A 25,349-nucleotide genomic window follows, 5' to 3' on the forward strand; every position below is an offset into this window, starting at 1 on the left:
GCCCAGAAGGTAGGTGGGAGTGGGGGATGGCCGCACCTCTGTTTACCAAGCGGGTGTGGGGTATAAGAGTAACAAGAGGAATGTTGTACCTTTTCAGTCTTGCAGGTCTGGAGTGTCCTTGGGGTTGCTGGAAAGCAGAACGTGTTCTTAAGTCCTGGAATCTGAGAGAGCACTGTCTCCTTAAATATCCAAAGTAGTCAAGCCACTTTTAAATATTCAAAATGGTGGTGCCCTCTGGACTGGCAAAAGTCCACAGCTCAGCCCGCCTTTCTCTTCCCCTTCTCCATTTATTCCCCAGCCACCAGAGCCGTCCTCCGTGCAGTCCCTGGCTAGCAGGGCTGATTTTAAGTTAATTCTTAGGTCCACCACCACTTGGAAATCTCCAAGCTGTCTGTGCCATGCCGTCAGGATCGCTCAGGATTGCTGCCAGACTGCAGCTCAGTCTGTCTCCTTTTTTGGTATTTTCATGCAAATTCTTCCCCTAGTTGCCGTTTAGTCCACTTCTATATCCTTTCCTTCAAGGCTCAGGGGTCCAGGATTATCTTCTGTGTCTGTGTTAATTGGTTTCCTTTTCTTTGTTGAAGAGAGTCTGTACAGTCTTACTGCCTAGTCTGCCATCTTACCGGAACCACATCAGAGAGCTAATTGTTTGGTTTTAAGAAGATTTCAGGGGATATTTTTGGTTTAAAATTTAAAGATTATCTCAGGGCAATATTTTCAGGGGCTAATTGAGCCTTCATTGCTTCAGGAAGTCTGGATTTCATGAGAATTTGAAATTATGTTCTGCATTTTTTCCTTTTAGATCAGGATTTTTCTGCAGAATGTTCAGTACTGATAAAAATGTTCAGTAGTATAAGCCAGGCACCAACCAGTTCCTTTGGTCTCATGGTAAAGGAGGCAGTTGAGCATGGAGGCAATTAGCTACACATTCCATATCCTCCTGATACTCCTTTCTCTGTTGCTCCAGGTGAATAGAAAGCAATTGTAGTGCCTTGGATGTCCACTTGCAAGCTTTTAAGACTTTGGGCACTATGCAATGAACTAGAAGGTAGAACAGAAGCACTAAGTATATATTATTAGGCCAATAAACTGGATGTTCCCTGTGAAAAATGACTCTAAAGCTTCAAACCAAGAACCAAATCCATTAGGGTTTTGGTTGTACATAATAAGCAGCTTCAGCAGCTGTACTTTTTTTTTTTTTTTCATTGTTCTAAATATATCTCTCACACAACTTTTGGTAGTTCAACTTTTTACAGTTTATTGACAACAATTACAATAACTGGCTGTGAAAACCTTAGTCAGTGTGGTATTTCCATCACCATCCACCCTCCCTGTCTTCCTCCCACTGCCCCTGTTAACTGCTAATACACTTTAGTCTCTGCATGTTTACTTTTCTTGTCTTTTTATATAAGTGAGGTTTTGCAATAGTTGTCATTTTGTGATTATTTACTTCATTCAGCATAATGTCTTCCAGCTCCATCCATATTGTGGCGTATCAAGACTTCATTTCTCCTCTCAGCTGAATATTATTCCATCAATATATGTACCACATTTTGTTTATCCATTCATGTTTTGATGGGCATTTAGTTTGTTTCTACTTTTTGACTATTATGAATAGTACTTCAATGAACATCAATGTAAAAGTCTAAGTTTGAGTTTCTGCTATCACATTTTTGGGATATATACTTAGGAGTGGAATTGCTGGGTCATAGGTAGTTCTACTTTTAGTTTTTTTAGGAACTACCACAGTGTTTTCCACTACAGCTGTATCAGTTTGCATTCCCACCAGCAATGTGTAATGGTTCTAATTTTCCTACATTCTCATGAGTATTTGTTATTTTCTATTTTGTGAAAAATTTTAGCCACTTTAGTGGGAGTGCAATGGTACCTCACTGTGGTTTTGATTCACATCTCTATGATGGCTAATGACACCGAGTGTCTCTTCATGTGTTTGGTGGTCATTTAATGTCTTCTTTGGTGATATGTCTATTCATATCATTTGTTCATTTTATGACTTGGTTATTTATCTTTTTGTTGTTGTCCAAGTTACATATATGTATTTAGGTTATTAGATTCTTGTCAGAATGTCAGATATGTGGTTTCCAAAGATATTCTCTCAATAGGTAGCTTGTCTTTTCACTTTTTTTTTTTTTTTGTAAATTATTTGGATGAAAAAAGTTTTTAATTTTTATATTGTCTTTGTGCTTTCATTATTATGTTAGATAATCCATTGTTAAAATCAAGGTTTAACAGCATTGCTCCTGCTTATTCTTCTAAGAATTTTATGGTTTTATTTTGCACATTTAACTCCTTTTTGAGTTTGTTTTTGTGTATGGTATGAGGCAGAGGTCATATTTCATTTTTCTGTGTGTGGAAATCCCATTTTCCCTGCACCAGTTATTGAAGGCACTCTTCTTTCCCCATCTACTAGACTTAGTACTTTTGTCAAAAAGCAGTTGACTACACATGTGTGAGTTTATTTCTAGACTCTCATTTCTAGTCTGTTGGTCTACTTGTTTATCATTATACCAGCGTTGTTGTTGTTATTATGTGCTATCAAGTCGGACTCGACTCATAGCGACCCCTCCTTGGGTTTCTGAGGCAGTATCAAGTAGATTGACCAACCTTTCTTCTGAGGAGTGGCTGGGGGGTGAACCACCAGCCTTCTGGTTAGCAGTCAAGTGCCTTAGGCACTATGCTACCAGAGCTCCTAGTGACTGTATAGTAGTTCTAAAATCAGGTAGTGTGTGTCCTCCAACTTTGTTCTTCTCTTTCAACATTGGTTTAACTATTCCGGGCCCATTGCTGTACCATACAAAGTTGAGGACTTGTTTTCCTATTTCGGTAAAGAAAGCTGTTGGAATTTTGATCGATATTACATCAATCTATAGATCGTTTTAAGGTTGGGCAATCCTTTCCATAGTGATACTGCCTCAGAAACCCAAGGAGGGGTCACTATGAGTCGGGGCCAACTCGATGGCAAAACAACAATAACAACATAGATCGTTTTGGGCAATATTGACATCTTAATAATATTGTCCTCCAATCAATGAACATGGGATATCTTTCCATTTATTTAAGTCTTCTTTAATCCTTTAATTTCTTTCAACAATGTTTTATAGTTTTCATTGTGCAAGTCCTTCATGTCCCTCGTTAGACTTATTCCAAGGTATTTTATTCCCGTAAATGCTATTGTAAATAGAATTGTTTCCCCAATGTCTTTTCAGATTTCTCATTACTGGTGTACATAAACCCAACTGATTTTTGTTTGTTGACTTTGTACCCTGCAACTTTGCTAAATTCTTCAATTAGTTCTAGAAGTTTTCTTGTGGACCCTTTGGGATTTTCTATCTGTAGGATCATATCATCTACAGATAGAGATAATTTTACTTCTTTTCTAATCTGGATACTTCTTAGTTCTTTTTCTTGTCTTACTGTTCTAACTATGGCTTCCAATTAAATACTGAATACAAGTGGTGAGAGCAAGCACCCCTGTCTTATTCCTGATTTCAAGGGGAAAGTTCTCAGTTTTTCTCCATTAAGTATAATGTTGGCTGTTGGCTTTTCATATATCCCTAAATGATACTGAGGAATTTCCCTTCTATTCTAATCTTATTTAGGTTGTTCATCAAGAAAGCTTGTTGGATTTTATAAAATGCTTTATCCGTATTGTGATAGTGGGAGCTATGTGTCAACTTGGCTGGATGCCAATTCTGTGTGGTTTGAGCAGTTGTGATGTGGATTGTTCCAATGATGGGATCAGATGCATATGTTTTGAGCAGCCGATCCGTTGAAAGGGAGTTTCCCTAGGGGTGTGGCCTGCTTCCAGTATATTTATGGACATCCTGGGGAAAGAGATACTCTTCTGTGGATCAGGATTCTGCCTGCAACTGTCTGTGAGTGAATAATCCACCATTTGGCCTGAAGATCTTGGATTTGTCATTCATTGGAGTCAACAGCCAGTATACTGCTTGCCAACCTTGAGCTCCTCAGCCCCTGCAGCTGCGTGAGTTGGGAAAAGCCTCCAGCTTGATGTCTGATCCAAGAACTTGGGACTTGCCAGCTTGTATAAGTATGTGAGCCATTTTCCTAAGATAAATTTCTCTTTCTCTCTTTATGTAAGCTTAACTGGTTTTGTTTCTCTAGAGAACCCAGTCTAACACATGTATCTACAGAGATGGTCATGTGATTCTTTTCCTTTGTTCCATTGATGTGGTGTATTAAGTTGATCAATTTTCTAATTGTTGATCCATCTGTGAATTCCTAGACTAAGTCTCACTTGGTGTAGGACTCTTTTAATATGCTGTTTGATTCTGTTCACTCATGTTTTGTAGAGGATTTTTGCATCTATATTCATACAAGATATTGGCCTGTAGTTTTCTTTTCTTGTGGTGACTTCTTTCGGTTTGGGTTATGAGTGAATGGGTTATAGAATGAACTAAGGAGTATTTCTACCTTCTCTATCTTTTGGAAGTGTTTAAACACTTTGGAGGAGTTTGTCAATTCTTCTCTAAATATTTGGTAGAATTCCCCAGTGAAGTCATCTAACCCAGGGCTTTTATGGGTGGGGGTTTGAGGTTTTTGATTCCTGATTCAATCTCTTCTCTTGTAATGGGTTTGTTGAGACATTCTATTTGCTCTTGAGTTATTTTAGGTAGGTTATTTCTGCTGTGTAAGTTGTAATGCCCCATCTTTCATGTCTTATTTTGGTTATTTACATATTTTCTCTTCTTTTTCTTTGTCACTTTAGCTAAAAGTTTGTCATTTTTATTGATCTTTTCAAAGAACCAATTTCTGGTTTTATGGATTCTATTGTTTTTCTGGTTTTGATTTTATTTATTTCTGCTCTGATCTTTGTTATTTCCTTTCTTCTGGTAGGTTTAGGCTCAGTTTGCTCTTCTCCTCCTAGTTCCTGGAGTTGTCAAGTTAGGCTGTTAATTTCAGATCTTCCTTCTTTTTTCATGTAGACATCTTTGGTATAAATTTCCCTGAGTACTTCCTTTGCTGCATCCCATAAGTTTTGGAATTTTGTGCTTTCATTTTCATTTGATTCTGAGAAATTTATTATTACTCTTTTGATTTCTTCCTCGACCCACTGGTAGTTTAATAGTGTGTGTTTAATTTCCATATGTATTTTCTGTTTTTTTTCCTAATTATTGATTTCTAGCTTCACTCTGCTGTGGTCAGAGAAAATACTTGTATGATTCCCATCTTTTTAAATTTATCAAGACTTGCTTTGTGACCTAAAATACAGTGTATCTTGGGAAATGATCCATGCGTACTGGAGTAGAATGTATATTGTGGTGTTTTTAGCTGGAGTGTTCTATGTATGTCTGTTAAGTCTAGTTGATTTATAGTGTCATTCAAGTCCTCTGTTTCCTTGTTGATCTTCTTTCTAGATGTTTTTTTCCAGTGTTGAAAGTGGTGTATTGGAATCGTCAGCTATTATCATAGTACTATCTCTTTCTCCTTTCAATTCTATCAGTGTTTGCTTTATATATTTAGGTGTCCTGATGTTGAGTACATACATATTTACGATTATTAAATCTTCTTGGTTAATTGACCATTTTATCACTATATAATGTTCATCTTTATCTTGTCTAACAGATTTTGTCTTAAATTCTACTTTGTCTGATATTAAGATTGCTACCCCAGCTCTCTTTTAGTTATTATTTGCATGGAATATTTTTTCCCATCCTTTGAATTACAACCTATTTATGTTTGGAATTGTGCCCCTTGTAAACAGTTGGATCATTTTAATTTTTTTAAAGTCCATACTGCCACTATCAGCATTTGGATTAGAGCATATAGTACTTTTACCTGCACTGTAAATTTCTGATAAGAAGTGACTTGATTCTGCCATTTTGTTATTTTTTTGGTGCGTGTCTTAAGCCTTCATTGTCTTTGTCCTTTACTACTGCTTGTTTTGTGTTCTGTTGGCTTATTGTAGTAAGCCTTTTTGGTTCCCTTCTCCTTTCCTTTTGTGTATATTTTAAATATAACTTCTTAGTGGTTACCGTGAATATTACAGTTAATGGCTTGAACTTAGAATGTTCTAGGATAAGTCGGTACCAACTTAACTTCAGGAACATACAAAAAATTCTGTATCTATACTCACTGATGTCAAACCAATTCTGACTCATACTGACCTCTTTTGGGTTTCTGAGGTGGTAAATATTTATGGAAGTAGATTGCCCAGTCTTCCTTCCATGGAGTGACTGGTGGATTTGAACCACCAGCCTTCTGGTTAACAGTCAAATGCCTTAGTCACTATGCCACCAGAACTCCTTTTTGTTTGTTTGTTTGTTTTGTTTTGGACCATTCCTCTCCCTCCCTCTTTTTTTTTTTTTTGTTTTGTTATTATTAATCATATCTTTGTATTTCATGTGCCCTGTAATATAGTTTTATCCTTACTTTTTATATATTTGTTATTAAAAAAAACATGAAGGACAAAACATTTAGAATTATGAAGCATGGACATTTTATTACTAGCCCTTATACTTTTCAAAGGAACCCTAGTGGTGCAGTGGTTAAAGTGCTTAGCTCCTAATCAAAAGGTTGGTGGTTTGAACCCACCAGATATTCTGTGGGATAATGATGTAGTAGCCTGCTTATGTAAAGATTTACAGCCTTGGAAACCCTATTAAGCAGTTCTACTCTGTCCTGCAGGATTGTTATGAGTTGGAATCAACTTGAATGTAGTGGGTTTGGTTTTAGTTTGGATATACTTGTTCACACATTTCCTTTTATTATGGGACTTTCTTTTTATATATAGTGTGGCTGTCTTTTCTCTTCCATCTGTAGAACTGCCATTAGTATTTTTTGTAGGGCTGTTCTAGTGGATATGAACTCTCTCAATTTTTGTTTGAGAATACTTTAATTTCACCCTTATTCTTGAAGGGTAATTTTGCTAGATATAGTATTAGTTGAAAGTTTTCTTTCATCACTTTAGAGTTACCATTCCATTGCCTTCTAGCTTCCAATGTTTCTGAGGAAAAATTGACATCTATTGTATTTTTACACAAATAATACACACCTTCTATGTTCAATTGCCAAACTTTCCCTCCTCCAGGAGATATTTTTGTAAACATGCTATGCTAATTTTTTCACAACATATTATGGATAACATTGAGAAGAATGGGAATTCCCAAGCACTTGATTGTACTTATGAGGAACCTGTACCGTGACCAGGAAGCTGTCATTTGAACGGAACAAGGGGACACTGCATGGTTTAAAATCAGGAAGGGAGTGCGTCAGGGTTGTATCCTTTCCCCATACTTATTCAACCTATATGCTGAGCAAATAATCTGAGAAGCTGGACTATATGAAGAAAAACATGGCATCAGGATTGGAGGAAGAATCATTAACAAGAGGTATGCAGACGATACAACTTTGCTTGCTGAAAGTGAGGATGACTTGAAGCACTTACTGATGAAGGTTGAAGAATACAATCTGCAGTATGGATTACGTCTCAATATAAAGAAAACAAAAATCCTCACAACTGGACCAATGAGCAGCATCACAATAAATGGAGAGAAGATTGAGGTTGTCAAAGAATTCACGTTGCTTGGTTCTATAATCAATGCCAATGGAAGCAGCAGTCAGGACATTAGATGACCTGTAGCATTGGGAAAGTCAACTGCGAAGGAACTCTTTCAAGTGCTGAGGAGCAAGGATGTCTCCATGAGGACTAAGGTGTGCCTGACAGAAGCCATGATATTTCCAATTGCCTCGTATGCATGTGAGAGCTGGACAATGAATAAGGAAGACCAAAAAAGAGTTGATGCTTTTGAGTTGTGGTGCTGGCAAAGAGTGCTGAAAGTACCATGGACTGTAAAGAACTAACAGATCTGTCCTGGAGGAAGTGCACCTGAAATGCTCCTTGGAAGTGAGAATGGCCAGCCTTCATCTCACCTATTTTGGTCATGTTTTCAGAAGGGACCATTCCTTGGAGAAGGATGTCATGCTTGGTAAGGTGGAGGGTCGACAAAAGAGGGGGAGCCTTCAACGAGATGGATTGACACGGTGGCTGCGATGATGGGCTCAAGTATAGCAGGGATCGGGGAGCTGGCGCGGGATCAGGCAGTGTTTTGTTCTGCTGTGCATGGGGTCGCTATGAGTCAGAAACGACTCAACAGCACCTAACAACAACAACATGCTAATTTTTCACAACAACATATAAGAAATAACTGGCATAGTGATGATTATGAAAATATCTCCTGAGGAAAGGGAGTTGTTGACAAATAAATTTAGAAGGTACATGTTATTTGCATAAAAATAACACTTACTGGGGATCCTTTGTTTGTGACTCTCTGCTTCTTTCTCACAGCTCTCAGGATTCTCTCTTTAACTTTAATTTTTGAGAGCCTAGCTATGATGTGTCTTGATGTAGATCTCTTTGGGGTTATCCTGTTTGAGGTTCTTTGAGCCTTTTGGGTTCGTAGATTCATGTCCTTTATTACATTTGGGAATTTTTCTGTCATTATTTCCTCAAATATTCTTTCTGTCCCTTTCTTTCTCTTATTTCCTTCTGGAATTCCAATAATTCATATATTAGGTCTCTTGGTGTTGTCCCATAATTCCATTATACTGTGCTTAGCCTTTTTGAGCCTCTGTTCTTGTTCTTTAGTAACCGAAATTTTAACTATCTTATCCTCTAATTCACTCATACTTTCTTCTGTCTGATTAAATCTGTTGGTAAATTGTTCTACTGTGTCATTTCAGTTGCAATATATCCTTTTATAGATACTCATTTTGTTCTTGCATAGTTTTCCTTATTGCTTTTAGCTCTTTGTCTATTTTTCCCCTTAATTCTCTAATAATGTTTAGTGCTATATTATGATCTCTCTTTCTTTTTTTTTTTTTAATTTGGCCATCCTTAGTTCACTTTCACTTACTTTGTCATGTTCATTTAGATAGCCCATTGCTTTTCTATTCTTTATGTCTTGCTATGTTTTGGGGGGCATTGGAATTTTTGAGGATGTTAACTTTCTTACTTTTCCCCCGTATTTGGTGTTTCTGCCCACAGTATCTTCTATAATAAACTCTTAGCAGGCAGAGCCTTCAGCCTTTGCTTACCATTTCCTCGCCTTCTCTGTGATAGCTCCTTCTCCCTCTCTTGTAGAATTAGGATTTTAAAGTTCTAAATCTCAGTTTTCAACATTCAGTCTTGCCCAAACTGTAAGAAAGGCAGGTAGAGTGCTGACTGTGGAAGTAGACTCCATTGCAGGAGCCTCTTGTAGCAATTCACAGCTCAGAACATATGCACTACACCTGAGAATGTATGCTCTACTCTTTCTATAATAATACTTTCATATCTTTTTGATTCATATATTTCTGAGCACATCTAAAGTTTTTACACACTTTTCCTGCTCACTTGATATCCAAAAATGAAAATAGACAGCATGGTCACATGGTCAGTCCGTCTGTAAGCAGGAACTACCACTCACACAAGATATTGTGTACTAATAAATCTGTCCAGCAGCAGGTGCAGTCCTCGCTCTCTGATTATTACTTCCTTCCTTCTCTGTTTCTACAACTGTGCTTGTGGTCAGCAATCCCCCTTAGGTGCTGGTTGTTGCCCTTTGATACTGCCTGAAGTTTCCTTCCTTGCTCTGTGGCAGCAGTTTATATCTGAGCTGGCCTTCAGGGGAAGCAGAGGCAGACATTCTTCTGTTTCAGAAGGAGGAGGGGCTGGAATTCCCCAGAAGGATCTCTAAGAGATCTGTCTTGTTGGTTTCAGAGCCTCAGTGTCCTAGTGTCCAGCATCCAACAATTACTTGTTTGAGGTGGGGTTATCACACTCCAAATGGACTCCCAGGGAGATTTGCCTTGTTGCTATCAGAGTTACCCTGGTGGATTTTTGGCTATGAATGCAACATCTACTCAAGGCTCTTGCTTCCCATCATACATCATTCTCAGTGAGCAGTCCTCAGTAGTAACTGGAAGTGGGGGCAGACTAACCCCTATTGGCCTCCAAGGAGGTTTGGCATGTTCATTTCAGATTCTAGAGCTAAGGGATGTAAGAAAGGCAGGTAGAGTGCTGACTGTGGAAGTAGACTCCATTGCAGGAGCCTCTTGTAGCAATTCACAGCAGGCTTGCAGGTGATAGTGTCCAGGTGGAGGGAAAGTTGTCACATTCCAAATAGACCTCCAGGGAGGTTTGCCTTTTGCTATTAGAACCTCACCCCAGTGATATGTTGGCTGTGCATGTAGCCTCCACTATAGATGCCCTCTTCCTACCACACAACAGCCTCAGTCCCAATGAAATGTACTGAGGAAAACAAAGGACCTTTGTACTTTCTTTGGGGGAAACATCAAACTGCCTGACCTTATTTTATAAGCTTCCTTAAACTGGAGTGTTGTATGCTCTATTCTTTCCATAATTATACTTTAATATCTTTTTGATTCATATATTTCTGAGCACATTTTAAAGTTTTTACATACTTTTCCTGCTCACCTGATCTCCAAAAATGAAAATAGATAGCATGGCAACAATTAAGTTAATTTGAAATTATTTTTGCTTTAAATTTCATCATTTCTCATCCAGACTATAGAAAACAATTCCGTTCATGCTTAAGTAAATTAGTTTTTATCAGTACCTAATTCATCTATCTTTCTATTAATTTGGCTGATAAGTACCTCCACTAGTTTCTTTCTAGATAAGTTACTCCTTCTAGGTCTCATTTAGACCTGCATATTCAATAAGTTTTTCCTTTGTCTGCAAAGAACAAGGAGAAAGAATCCTTACCACTATTTCTCCTTGGTAGTAATGGTAAACTAGTGTTTTTGATATCCACATTAGAAACATCTGAAACGGTGTCCTGTGGTGGAATTTTTCTTTAAGGCTTCTGTATTACTAAATGTAAAGAATATCATTTAGGCCCTTTAATAGCATATCATACTGCATAAGATCAATATCAATTAGAAAAATAGTCTGGTTCTATAGGTGATGCATTTTTAACTTTAATTTTATGTTTAATGTTGCATCCTGTTTTCAAATCTCTCCAAATATTGTCAGGTTCAAGAAGAGGCACATAACATGCCTGCATTTTATAAAAATATAAATACCAGTAGCCTTGTTAAGTCTTCAGTAGTGATGAAAGCTGGATTTTTGGCTGAATTTTCAGATACCTTTCTAATCATTCCCTTTTCACCTAAATGTTCTGCTGAAATATTAAACATATCAGTTCCATTACTGCCAATGTCCCTGACACAAGAGCTTTTAACAAAACAGCTGCTTTTCTGTGACTTTCTTCTTGTTATTTCTTTTCCTGTTTCTTGTTTTCTGTGACACTTCTTCCATCTTTATCCCTCTTTCCTCAACCTTTCTACCTTTCTTGCCACCTCCGCCCTTCTTCCCACTTCTCTCCTTTCCTTTTTTCCCCTCCCCTGTCACTTTCTTCCTTCCTCTGCTATTGTACATGCTCTCGTTTCTTGTTAGAATGAAAAATATAAACCAGATTGATAAAGCACTAAGAGGAAAATGTGGGAGCTCTGGTAGCATAGTGGCTAAAGGCACTTGACTGCTAACCAGAAGGCTGGTGGTTCAAACTCACCAGCCACTCCTCGGAAGGAAGATGGGGCAATCTACTTCCGTAGTGATACTGCCTCGGAAACCCAAAGAGGGTTCACTATGAGTCAGGTCCGACTCGACGGCACATAACAATAACAACAAGAGGAAAATGTAAGGCCTGCTGTTAAAATCTCCAAAAGACTATACAAGTCAAAGGGTAGTTGATTTAACACTTTTCTGAGCAGCTTTTGAGCATGTCATTATATAACCAATAAAATGAAAGTAAATATTGTCTTTGATAGAACTTTCCATCTTTCAGAATTCTGTTTTCTCTGGGTTTTCTTTTTTAGCCTCTGGTGTTCAGTAACTCTGTATTCTAGCCACCCTACACTTGCTTCCTTCCATGCAGGTCTGTGATTTATATGTTCCAGGGCAACTTCTTTCTTTTTCCTTTAACTAACTTATTCCTAACTAGTCGGGGAAAAGGATGTGAAGAAATAAAGTTTTAATTATTGACAGCTTAAGTTCTATCCTCCTCTAGTGCTTTCTCCAAAGATACCCACCTTTAGGGAAATAGTGCTTTTAATTGTAACTAATCAACTGATCCCAGTAAAGATGTAGGCATCAATGGCAAGTCTGTGTTGCAGGATACGTTTTCTAAATAATGGATACCCGAAAAGCAAGGCTCACCTGTGGCTGAGGCTGCTACTGTGCTGAAACATGGAAGTCATAACTACCTTTTATCTAGCAAAACCTAAGTTGTTGTTATGTGCCGTTGAGTCGGCCCCGACTCATAGTGACCCCTCCTTGGGTTTCCAAGGCAGTATCACTACGGAAGTAGGATTCCCAATCTTCCTTCTGAGGAGTGACTGGTGGGTTTGAACCGCCAGCCTTCTGGTTAGCAGTCAAGTGCTTTAGCCACTATGCTACCAGAGCAAAACCTAAGAGGATAGCACAAAAAAACCACATATCATGGAGAAATAAAATGAAAACCAATGTCTAAAGCTGTGTTGTCCAATTTAGTAGTCACTAATCAAAGTGCTGGGAGCTCTGTAGCATAGTGCCTAAGGCACTTGACTGCTAACCAGAAGACTGGTGGTTCAAACCCACCAGCCACTCCTCGGAAGGAAGATTGGGCAATCTACTTCCGTAGTGATACCGCCTGGGAAACCCAAGGAGGGGTCCATATAAGTCAGGTCTGACAAAGGAAGTTTTCTTCTTCACAGAATGTTCTTTTGGACAGTGCCATAGAGTAGAATACTTTGAAGTCAATATTGCTTCATCCCAATTTCTTACCAAGACTATAGTCTTTATGCAGAATCCAAAGAGATGATTTTGTGGCAATTATAGGCTGATTACTACATTCTAAATGTATATTTTTCAATAATGACTAGAATTTGTTTTTCTTTAGCCTGGGTTAACAAGATATTTATTTAGAAATGATGAGTTAATTTATATTCAAGTAAATATCCAACTCCGGGGATGGGAAGCAGATTTGCAACTCTTCATTCCAAGAACATCTTTAGTTGGTTGTACCTCCGCATAATTCAGAATGGCATCTCCAGAGTCTTTACAGAGCAGTTCTCTAGAGAACATGAGGAGGAAGTCAGGGACCACATTGAGAGCATCTGAAGGATGCGATTATTGTGAAATTGCCACTACATTGCAGCCATGTTCTCACTTGTCATTTGTGCAAGGGATTCTAGGGCTGATGTGACTTTGAGAACTTTCAAGTTATTAGGTATGACTGTGCTGTATTGGCTACTCTTTTTCTGTGCTCTACTATGCACAATCCATCAATGAATCTTGGGCTTATACTTAACCTGCCATTTCTCCCAAAGGACATAATTATAGACAGAAGTGGAAAGTAGAATCAAACAGAAATAGAGCCCAAATGGGTTACTTATTTTTTTCCCATTTGCCCCCTGTGTGCCTTTTCTCTCCTTCTTTGTCAATGACTTGCTTTCTAGGAAAATTCCATAGGCATAACAACTGACATAAACCTTGGAAATGGCAGAAACAATTCAAACGTTTGTTTTAATTTTGCAGATTTGAGGATAGGATGCACATGACATTACTGAGACAATTAAGAACACTCCTTAAAATTATTGGGACATAGTATATATTTTTAGTGATAGTATCATTGTGCATAAAATTCATCTGTATTTTCTCTAAGTTCAGTGCAGACAGAATAAGCTCATCAACATTGTTTATATGTTTTGGGGATTTTAAAAAAGTGTTTAATAACTTACCACATATAGACAATAAACCAAACATCACACATTTATTTCCAAATAGATAATCGATCATATATTTATCTTTCATGAAAATGCATTGCCTCAGTCAGCAGTATTATGACAAGAATATGTACAAAGATTCATGTAATTTCACATTCAATATCATGATTTCAATGACTTTTCAGAAATGCTTATACTACTATCCCCTTAAGCAGATTTTAGAAATGGGAGAATTCCTGAAAATGTATTTTATTATGGATATAACTACATAAAAACTGAAACAAAGAATCTGTGATGTGATGTTATACATAGAGCAGATTGTTGAACTCTGGCAGAAATATGCTTAGGTTAAGAAATCACTGCCCAGTGAGATTAATCCTATGCATGAAATTTTTGTTGGTGTTGTGCTCTTGGGGCCATTGTAATGGTCTACAATCGACATTTAGAGATATCTTTTTTAAAGGGAATCCATATATACATCACTGATTGTATAAGCATATTGAGTACCTTTCTAAAATATTTTCCATTTTTTCTTTCATACTAATCTATAACAAAATGTGAGTCATGTACACTTTGACTTCCTATGAAGTTAATTTTTCTAAATTGTACTAATTGTACTAATTTAGCATTGAATGAATAATTTGCATTGATCATCTTGTTAATTTATAGCTTATTGCCCACATTTTGCCTTTTATATTTCTTACACCTATAGCTTCCATTCTTCAGACTGTAAGCAGAAAAGCATTAAAAGAAAGGATAAACTAGACAAAGGAGAGTCTGTGCATTCCTTCAATAACATTTTCTGTTGGTAATCACAGGGAGAAATTTTGTTCCATTTTTATCACTCACTCTGAAGATTGATAATGTAGTTGCTTGAGAAACATTATATATGCTATGTGGTTATTATTTCTGCTGCTCCCAACTTGTAGCATAGCATGTGTTTTTGTGAAGAATGTTGGTACTTGATTATAATCATAGCTACATCTATTTTGATAGGCAATTTCACTTTGGAGAATAGGTGTAAGATTTTGAGTGTTTTGAATGTAAATTGGATAAACCCCATCATAGAATACAGTGTGTGAATGATGAATAGGGTTTATTATATCATGTTTATTAAATCACAGAAAACTTTTGCCAACTGCATAGCTTTTATAGTTTAGCTTGTTAATATTTTTGACAACTTTCTACATGTCCTGGTAAGGCATGGCGAAAGCATTTCTCTGACTCGGAAATAATATTAGGTGATTAATAAATATTTGTTGAATGAATGAATAGCAGATCTCATCTGTATGGTATATTGGAATATTCTATTTTAGGATATATACCTTCCTTCATGGTGGGTTCTGTTCAGCAGAATTGAGAGCAGTGCATCCAAGGATAAAAGCAGTTTTATCAAGAAAACTATTGAGATGGGACCTCTCCTACCAAATAGTAAAATATGTTATAAAAAAATACAGTAATCAAAATCCTATGTGGTAGGTATATGTATTATATTTCTCAGTCTATAAGTGATGAAAGAAAGGCTTAGGCAGTTTAAATCATTTTCCCAATGTGAGTGGAGGACCAAGATTCATAATCAGGTTTTCTGACTCCAGCGCTCCACTAAAAAGAATCCTTGAATTGGCAACTGTTTCTTTTTTTAAAGACTTTTTATTGTGATTTAGGTGAAAATTTACAAGAGAAAATGGGTTTTCCATTCAACAATATATACACATTATTTTTTTTTTTTGGTGATGTTCATTGCAATCCCTACAATGTAACAAAACTCTTTCCACTTTTCCCTGTGTTTACCTTTTCCATTTGTCCTTCTTTCCTATACCTTTTTGCCTTTATTCTGAGCTTTATTCCTGGGCAAATGCCGCCCTTTTAATCTCATATGGTTGATTGTTGTAAGGAGTTCATACCTCCGTGGTGTTATTGTTCACCTTATAGGCCTATCGTTCGGCTAGGAGCTCTGGTGGATAGCGGTTAAAGTATTAGGCTTCCAACCATAAGGTCAGCAGTTTGAACCCTCCAGCCATTCCACAAGAGAAAGATGAGGAAGTCTGCTTCCATAAAGATTTACAATCTTGTAAACCCTGTGGGGCAGTTCTACTCTGTCCTAAATGGTTGCCATGAGTCACAATCGATTCGATAGCAGTGGGTATTTTGGATCATTTGGCTGAAAGTTGAGCCATGAGGGTGAGTTCAGTTCTGGGCTTGAAGGATGTTGAAGGGCTATAGTCTCGGGTTCCACTAGTCTCTACCAGACCAGTAAGCCTGCTTTTTTTTTTTTTTAAATGATTTTGAGTTTTGTTCTACTTTTTCTCCCACTCTATCTGGGGCCTCCTACTGTGATCCCTTTCAGAGTGGTCACTAGTAGTAGCTGCTCACCCTCTAGTTCTTCTGGTCTCAGCATCCTGAATGCTAGGGTTCATGTGGTCATTAGTCCTTTTGATGAATTGCTGCCTTGTGTCTTTGATTTTCTTCATACTTCTTTGCTCCACATGGGGAGAGACCAATAATTGTACCTTAGATGGCCAGTTATAAGCTTTTAAACCCTAGTCACTACTCACCAAATTAGAATGTCGAACATTGTCTTTGTGGACTATGTTATGCCGATTGAACTCAGTGTTCCACAAGACTGTGGTCCTGAACCACCAGGCCCAGTGACTCATTCCCTCAAGGTGTTTGGTTGTGGTTAAGTTTTCATAACTTTGCCCCCTGTATGCTCTGCTATATTCATGGAGGTATTTGCACCACATGTAAGTATGTATGTAGAAACACACCCTGTAAAACCTATATATATTTGTGGGTATAGTCCCATTTGCCTTCCCACCCCTGTTTAGCTTTAGTGTCTGCATTTCCATCCATAGATTATTGTTATTGCTGTTAGTGTTAACACAAATTTATTGGAGACAGATGGGAAAAAGAAATGTATGGAAAAAAATGTATTGAGATAGAGTTGAGTGGAGAAGTTTGTTAGTCTCAGTTTTTCCCCGGGTAATACAGTATGGCTTTAGAGGTTATATAAAAGTGGATTAGTATCTTAAATAAGGGAGCTCTGGTAGCATAGTGGCTAAGGCACTTGACTGCTAACCAGAAGGCTGGTGGTTCAAACCCACCAGCCACTCCTCAGAAGGAAGATGGGGCGATCTACTTCTGTAGTGATACTGCCTCGGAAACCCAAGGAGGGGTTGCTATGAGTTGGGTCCAGCTCGACAGCACATAACGACCACAACAACATCCTAAATAAGGTATTAGACAAGTTTTTAATCTTGCTTCCCCAAGTTACACATTTGTAAACTACTGGTGATGACACCTCACTAGGTGGTTAGTGATGATTAAGACAATGAAAGTAATATTTCTTAATAGTTAAAACATGGCATACTAGCCGAGTGATCTTGGGAAAGTTGCTTAAAGTTTTAGATTCTGATGATTGGTATGAAGAAAAATGAGGAACCAAACCTATTTTCCAAAGAAGTTATAAGAAACTAAAGATATAGAGGATAATAAGAGCATGGATAAATATATTCATAGCTAGTGAGCCAGGATTCAAACTCAGGCTATCTGCTTCTAAGACCTAGCTTTTTAATTACTAAACTATACTGTATGCTAAAAAACAGGAAATTAGTAGATGACTATGGGGTTAAGATTCTTAATATTTTTTGAAACTAATAATTTTCTGTCAGCAACCAAAGTGTTAGGTTGTTAAGTGTATATTGAAAAGAACCTTGATAAGTGGAAAATATTTTCTATGTTTAGTAGCATGGATCTTGAAATTATAGAAGTCTATTGTTTGTCTTTCTTGAAATCAATACCATGAAAATACACTGAAATAATGGTTTTATATATAGTTAGATTATATCAAAAGTGGTAATTATTTCAGCAGGTTTCAAACAAACCCAGCGGTATCCCATACCCTTTGTTTCCATTTAGAAAAGAAATTTTAAGTTACTTAAAAAATTATCTTTTTTGTTAATTTGAAGACAGGGTTAGTAGAAACCTTTATAGAATGTACACAGGAGAACAATAGTTTTAGCAGATCTAAGAGACCTGTGTCTAGATATCAGAGGCAGAGCAGGCAATGGTTCGGATTCAGATGATCTTGAAAAACCTGGAAATTGTTAAAGGTCAAGCAGGCAAAAGTCTAAAGGTTGGAAAAGTTTGAGGAATGGCCTTGTAGAACAGGAACTAGTGTGAACTTCTAGTGTGAACTAGTGTGAACTTTTGTAAGCTGTTTACTTACAAAAACCACAGCTAAAATGCCTAAAATTACTAGGCTCTTCTTGCAATCTTTACAGATCAACAGACTTGACATTGATCATTTCCCATGATAGGATATTTCCCATGATGGGATATTTCTCATCATCCCAATGCTGGATATGTGTCAACTATTCCTATCATATTATTAATTGCATTTGAACAATCAAAGAATAATTCCCTTGCTCTCAGAGTATCTTCATCATGATGATGTCACATTGGTGGGCCATTTTCAAAAGGTTTTAATTGGTTTAATTTTTGCTTTGAAACATTGGAGTAGAAAGTTTGTGCTAAATGGTGCAAATGGCAAATGAAATAAGTAGGTAAATTTAGATGTAAATAGTGTGTTGTTATCCTTTGCTGATGGCCAAGGCCATGGCTGGATAGATTGTTTTCTCAAATGAATATGCATTAGATAAAGAAAAAATGGGGTACTTGTGATACTAATTTTGCTTTCTGTAAAATTAGTATCCTGTCATTTTTTTTCACCTAAAAGCCAAGAAGAGGAGTAGAAAAATAAGAAGAAAACAGGAAAGGAAGAATTCCCTATATGTTGAGATATATAGCCATTTTTATATAAAGTATTTTTTCAAGCTTATAGTTTATATTATATGAACATTATCTAGTACTAATTTTTATTTTTTCCAATTTTTTAAAAATATATGGGCTGCCGAAATGAGCACTCCAATTGTTTTAAAATTGCTTCTTTTTCTGTACTTGATGTACTCTTCCTTGCTTGGCCCAAGATTTGTAGCTTTTAAAATATTGTCCTGGCTACTTCTGACACAAAAATATTTCTCATAATATAATGAATAGACTCTGAAACTTGCTTTTGAACATAGTGTAGCTAAAGCAAATGGAAGTATTTATGAAATAAATGAGCTGAACAGAAGATTTCAAAGGATGACTTGAGATGACAGAATAAAGTACTGTAATGAAATGTGCAAAGACTTGGAGTTAGAACACCGAAATTGAAGAACATGCTCAACATTTCTCAAACTGAAAGAACTGAAGAAAATATTCAAGCCTCAAGTTGCAAAACTTAAGGATTCTATGAGCAAAATACTGAGCAACACAAGAAGCATCAAGAGAAGATGGAAGGAATACACAGAGTCCCTGTACCAAAAAGAATCAGTTAATCTTCAACTATTTCAGGAAGTAGAATATAATCACGAACTGATGGTGTTGAAGGGAGAAGTCCAAGCTGCACTGAAGGCATTAGTGAAACACAAGACTCGAGGACTTAGCAGAATATCAAGTGAAATGTTTCAATGAACAGATGTAGTGCTGTACATGCTCACTCATCTATGCCAAGAAATCTGGAAGACATTTACCTGGCCAGCTGATTAGAAGAGATCCATATTTGTGCCCATCCCAAAGCAAGGTGATGTAACAGAATGTGGAAATTTTTGAAAAATATCATTAATAGCCCACACAAGTACAATTTGCTGAAAATAATTTTAAAATGTTTGCAGCGGTCATCGATAGGGAACTGCCAGAAATTCAAGCTGGGTACAGAAGAGGATGTGGGATGAGGAATATCATTGCTGATATAAGATGGATCTTGGCTGAAAGTACATAATACCAGAAAGATGTTTACCTGTGTTTTATTGACCATGCAAAGGCATTTGACTGCATGGATCATAATAAATTATGCATAACATTGTGAAGAATGGGAATTCCAGAACAACTGGTGCTTATGAGGAACCTGTAGATAGACCAAGAGGTAGTTGTTCAAATAGAACAAGGGGATACTGTTTAAAATCAGAAAATATTAATATTCCAGTTTTGCAGATGAGGAAGGTAAAGCTCAGAGTGTAAGACACCTGAATAAACTCAAACTCATACTGAGTTGGTGAGTGAGAAGGGCAAAGTTTGACTCCAGGTCTGTCTGACATTAGAACCGATGTTCATAATCACATTACTATTCTCACTTAACCAAACAATAATCACAACATATAATTATGGGTGATTGTATGATGTGGTAGAAATGCCATTCTCCTTATTGACAAATGTGAAAACAAATTATTTGTTTGCCTTAACAATAAAATGCCATGGAGTTCTAACCATCCAAATATGTTCTTCCTTTAGACTTTAATTATCTTGGATCCACTCACAGTGACTGAGGAGGAAATAAGACCATCACTAGAGAAACGTCTAGAAGCCATTATCAGCGGGGCAGCTCTGTTGGCGGACTCTTCATGCACAAGAGATTTCCATAGAGAGCGAATTATTGCAGAATGCAACGCGATTCGCCAGGCTCTTCAGGACCTGCTTTCTGAGTATATGAACAATGTAGGTAACTGGTTTTTCTTCCCACCTTCCTTTTTTGGTACTTTGAGTCAGTGATAATATGCGTTCTGTAGGTGATCCAAGTGGCTTGGATTTCTGAATGGACTCTGCTTGGGCTACTTAGAGGGTATAACATTGAGATAGGAGTTTCTAGAAATGGAATAAAAAACAAAGTGGTATTTACAAGTGATCCTTTTGTTTGAGAAGTATCTAAATATTAGTTGAAGAAGAGAGTCAGGATTGCAGAAAGAAAACAAGGATTGCATGTCAGCTTAAATGATGAAAAGAGGATAAAGAGAGAAGCAGTTGTGTAGGATTAAGGTAGAGAATAATTAAAGGGCATACGAAGCTGAAATTTAGCTAGTATTGGATAAAGGTCAGTTCCGCATGATCATGGACCATGTTTGAAGGTGTAGAGAACTAATGCAATTTGGACAGTTCTTAACCTTTATCAAATGTGTTGTAGTGCCATCAACTTTCTGCAATTTCAGTTTTCTTTCAGAAATATTGGAAATGCTGTGTAAGTTTAGGGCAAAAATAGATGTTTTAAAGTCATTTTCTTTTCATTAAAAATTATGTCTCCATCCATCTATCTGTGGACTGTCTATGTCTTAGTGCCATTTTTAAAATGAAGAAAACTTTGATGACATTGTAAACTATATATTGCTCATGAAACCTCCTTAAAAACAGTGAAACAAAATGAAATATTTATAATGGGAATACTTTGTTCATCTGCCTAATTACTAGTGGAATTATTCAAGAATTATAAAGGTATGGTTTGAGAATTATTACTTATAAAGGATATGACTTTTTGGGTATGAAATTGATGATTTAAGATTGTGAAGTAAAAATACTTCATGTGAAAAAAATCAAAATGTGCTAAAATTAGTTGGTGATTTTTGAGGACCCTTCAACACATTTGATGTATCGCCATACTCTTAATATTTGATGCCCAAAATCTCCTGCCTGTCAAGAAATCAAAGTTGTAAAGCAGCTTTTGTTAATAAGAGGTACATATTAGTAATGTCATGTCCTGCTTTTGAAGCTAGAATATCCCTAGTTTTAGCATATAAGATATTCTTAAAGATTTTTCAAAGTAATTCAACTGTCACAAGCAACTTGGAAGATAACATTGTATTAGAATACTCTCCTCTGCTCTGTAAACTGTTAAAAATAACTATCTTATGGTAAAGTTATACAAATTTATTTACCTTGAAATTATAACATTATAGATAAATTTATCCTATTTATAAATATATTTTTTTATAGAAAATTTAAAAATTTCTTTATACTTATGGGAGCTCTGGTAGTGTAGTGCCTAAGGCACTTGGCTGCTAACTAGAAGGCTGGTGGTTCAAACCCACCAGCCACTCCTTTGAAGGAAGGTTGGGCAATCTACTTCCGTAGTGATACTGCCTCAGAAACCCAAGGAGGGGTCGCTATGAGTCAGATAAGACTTGATGGTGGTAAGTTTTTTTTTTTGTTGTTGTTTATATTTATGTATTATATAGATATAGTATACAAATTATGTTTATATATAAATATAAACAAAAATACATGCACATGTGTATATCAACTACATATGTAAGGAGGGATGGCTACATAATCTGAGGGGCTTGGCCCCCCAAAAATGTGGGAATGGTTGTTCATAAAACAAAGAAAGCTTTTCCTTTATTCAAAGCTCTCACTCTCTCTCAACCTGTCAAGTGTTTTTTATTTGATATTTAATGTTAGGCTCCCTCAGGAAGGGGGTACTTGTGGTGTGAATGCAGACCTTGAATCGTACCTGTGGTGCTGCCCCTTGACTCTGCACTTGGGGCATGTGTGCCTGAGCTGGACCTTCCCTGTGCTACCCCAATGCCCTCATCAAGAGCAGAAGGTGGCTGAGATCACAGGGTCCGGGAGCAGGTGGCTCTCAGGAGGACAGCTAGAGGCAGGACTGTGTGTACGTCTAGACTCCAGGCCTCCATCCTGCATGTTGACTTCACTTAAAAAACACAGATTCAAAGATAAAATTGTTAAGAATTTCACAGTGGTAGCAGAGCATTCAACTCCAAGTATAAGGCTCTCTTCTGAATGTGGGACCCTGTGCAACTAACTGGTTGCGTGTCTTTGGAGCTGCGCTTGATCACAAAATATATCACAGAAAAGCAAGGGTGATTTTATGGTTTCCTCAACTTTGGGTTAAAAACTATGGGGTAGGATATCAAGGGTGAAGTGATGGGAGCATTCTGCCCCCAGTGGAATCATCAAAAAGGTACATGGTCGGTAGAAATTCATAAAAAGAATAAAACTAACTAAAAGTTGCCCTGCTTTTTTTTTTTTTTGTAACCATCTATGAGCAGTTGTAAGCAGTCAGTGATAAACTAATTATCCTCTTGTTTCTTTATATTCTAAATAATTACTGTGGTTATATTGTTGAATTTTAATAATATGTAAGATTCAATGAGTACTTTTGCTGATTATCTTTTTAAAACATATATTCTTTATGAGTTTAAACAGTGCCCAAAATAAACAATGGTAACACTGTGAGTATAAAGACAAAGAACTAGAAACTTGAGTTATTCCAAATTCTGTCATTCTATGTGACCACCTGGAGTTTTATTTGAGTTGAAAATTTCTAACAGTGAAGCACTGTGAACTATGAGGGGTAATGTTTTTTGTTAGGTAGATACACAAAATATTTCATTGGCTTTGAATAATAACTGTAAAGTCAAAATGTATTTTCCTTTTAAAAATAGTTACTTGCTTTAAAGTTAAAGAACAAATCAAGAAAATAGTGATTACTGAAAAATAATTTTGTCATACAGAGAAGGGAGATGTTAAAAATTACTCTGAACACCAAATTTGCTAATAAGCCAGGGAAATACATATATACATGTTTCTACATCCTACCACTTTTCATTCTTAATAAGGACTTAACTTGCAAATGTGTTGCAAGGCCAGTTTGTTATGTGTACAAACTATTTATGCTGCTAAGATTCCTGTGTTAGGTACTTTGGTTTCAAAACAAGGTAAGTTCTGTGTTAGAAAAATGAAGTGATTTTTTTTTTTCATTTATAATATCCTAGTAATTGAAATAAAAAGATAAGTAGTGCAGATAATTATCTTAATTTTTCTCTTTCTGTCTTTTTTTTTCAGACATAGTTGTAAGAATTCAATTATTTTTCAGTTAAATTTTACTTCTCTTCATACCTGATGGAGGTTTTCTTCTTTCTTCCCTTTCCCCTATTTCCCTCTTCTTCTGTTTTAGAAAAGGAGGGCAAACACCCCCTAAAATATTTCCTCTGCATATCAGTTCCTTCTTTTAAGCTCCTATCCATGTTGAAATACATATTTTACTTGTTGGCCTTCCCCATTAGACAGGATCTGGGGCCCCAGGTGAGCAGGGACTGTGTTCTTGGCCCTTAGCACAGAGCCTTTCTGGTAGCAGGTGCTCAGTAATTATAATTGGATACAGGTAAATTGAATTAAGTGCTTGCATCTTCTCAAGTTTTTAAATTAAAATGACAATATGCCTAAAACAATTAATTTATATTTATTTGTATAATAAGCCTTGAGGAAGGGCAGGACTGGTTAATGGTGAGTAAGGGAGCTCTGGTAGCATAGTGCCTAAGGCATTTGACTGCTAACCAGAAGGCTAGTGGTTCAAACCCACCAGCCACTCCTCGGAAGGAAGATGGGGCAATCTACTTCCGTAGTGATACTGCCTTGGAAACCCTCGGAGGGGTCGTTATGAGTCAGGTCTGACTCAATGGCAATAACAAACAACAACAGGAACTGGAAAGGAAAGAGCACAGAGACGAGGAAGCTTGTTCTTTTAGTGATATGTTTTTATGACTTCTGTTTTGCTTTCCACTAGGGCATAATGTAGGAGCTCTGGTAGTGTAGTGCCCAAGGCACTTGACTGCTAAGTAGGAGGCTGGTGGTTCAAACCCACTAGCCACTCCTCGGAAGGAAGGTTGGGCAATCTACTTCTGTAGTGATATTGCCTCAGAAACCCAAGGAGGGGTCACTATGAATCAGGTCTGACTTGATGGCACATAACAACAACAACAGGGCCTAATGTTAAATACTAGTTAAAGAAGGCATTTTTTGCTTGGAAAGAGAGACATTTTTTGTATGGATAATGCCTGGTTATCTGCCATGATGTTGGTGTGCAGAGTAGCAGTAGTTGAAATTCTTCCCTAGTGGGTCAGAAACCCATTTATATACACATTATATTGTCATTTTATTGATAAGCATAACCTATTGATAATTCAAAGATATAAATTGATAACATTATGACAAAAACACTCCAAAGATAATGTGATAGTCCCTTTTCATATAAAAGTAACCCATCAAATCTTACCAAACCAAGGACCATTACAACAATTTGGAAAATTGTGGGGTATATTATCAGAACGTGTCTCCAGTTTTATATTCACTCTAGGTTTATACCACAAATGATGCTTCCTTATATCTGTCTCATCAGTTTTTATGAAAGAGAATGCACTTTCATAGAACTAGCTGAACTCAAATCTTGCTCAGAGTTTTGCTCAAAGACTTCAGGACAGCTCTGTACATGAGTCCTCAACTTCCCACTTTAAGGAGTACTGTCTCCTTGGTGAAGGTGGTTTGCTTTTCAGATCAACCAGGAGCACTTGTAGTTGAGCCATGTGGGCAGAGAAGATGCTTGGTGATAATTCAGTCAGAATAAAGAAAAGCATAAAACTTAAGGAATGATGCATACTCCTAGAATCTGTAGATCTCTTATGTGACTATGACTTCAAAGCTTCTAGTTTTGCAAGTCTATGGAGTTCAGAGTGGTTCAGTAATGGGAACTGAATGTAGTTTACGTTTGTAGCAGGCCCAGTCTACACGTTCTGTTTGAATCTAAATATCTAAATATTTGAATTTAAATATCTAAATATCTTTACTTCCTTAAACAGATCAGACATTCTCTTGATCATGTTTTTTCAGCAACACTCTTAGTTCAACAATTAGTAAGGAAGTCAGATCTTTATGAGATCAGATGGTCTCTTAGAAGTAATTTGTCTATAACAGAATAATTTCCTTTTAAA

General features: G+C 36.9%; 1 protein-coding gene across 1 annotated transcript in view; it reads left to right on the plus strand.

Moving 5' to 3' along the window:
- Positions 1 to 25,349, plus strand: part of CTNNA3 (catenin alpha 3) — a gene marked incomplete at its 3' end in the record, with an annotated part of 1,944,816 nt that overhangs the window by 533,902 nt on the left and 1,385,565 nt on the right. Inside the window, exon 6 of the mRNA XM_007940725.2 lies at positions 20,086 to 20,289. Coding sequence (XP_007938916.2) covers positions 20,086 to 20,289 — 204 coding nt within the window. The remainder of the gene's footprint in view (positions 1 to 20,085; positions 20,290 to 25,349) is intronic.

Source organism: Orycteropus afer, unplaced genomic scaffold (assembly GCF_000298275.1).
Source record: "Orycteropus afer afer isolate SDZICR_OR568_19922 unplaced genomic scaffold, OryAfe1.0 scaffold00070, whole genome shotgun sequence".
Lineage (NCBI taxonomy): Eukaryota > Metazoa > Chordata > Mammalia > Tubulidentata > Orycteropodidae > Orycteropus > Orycteropus afer.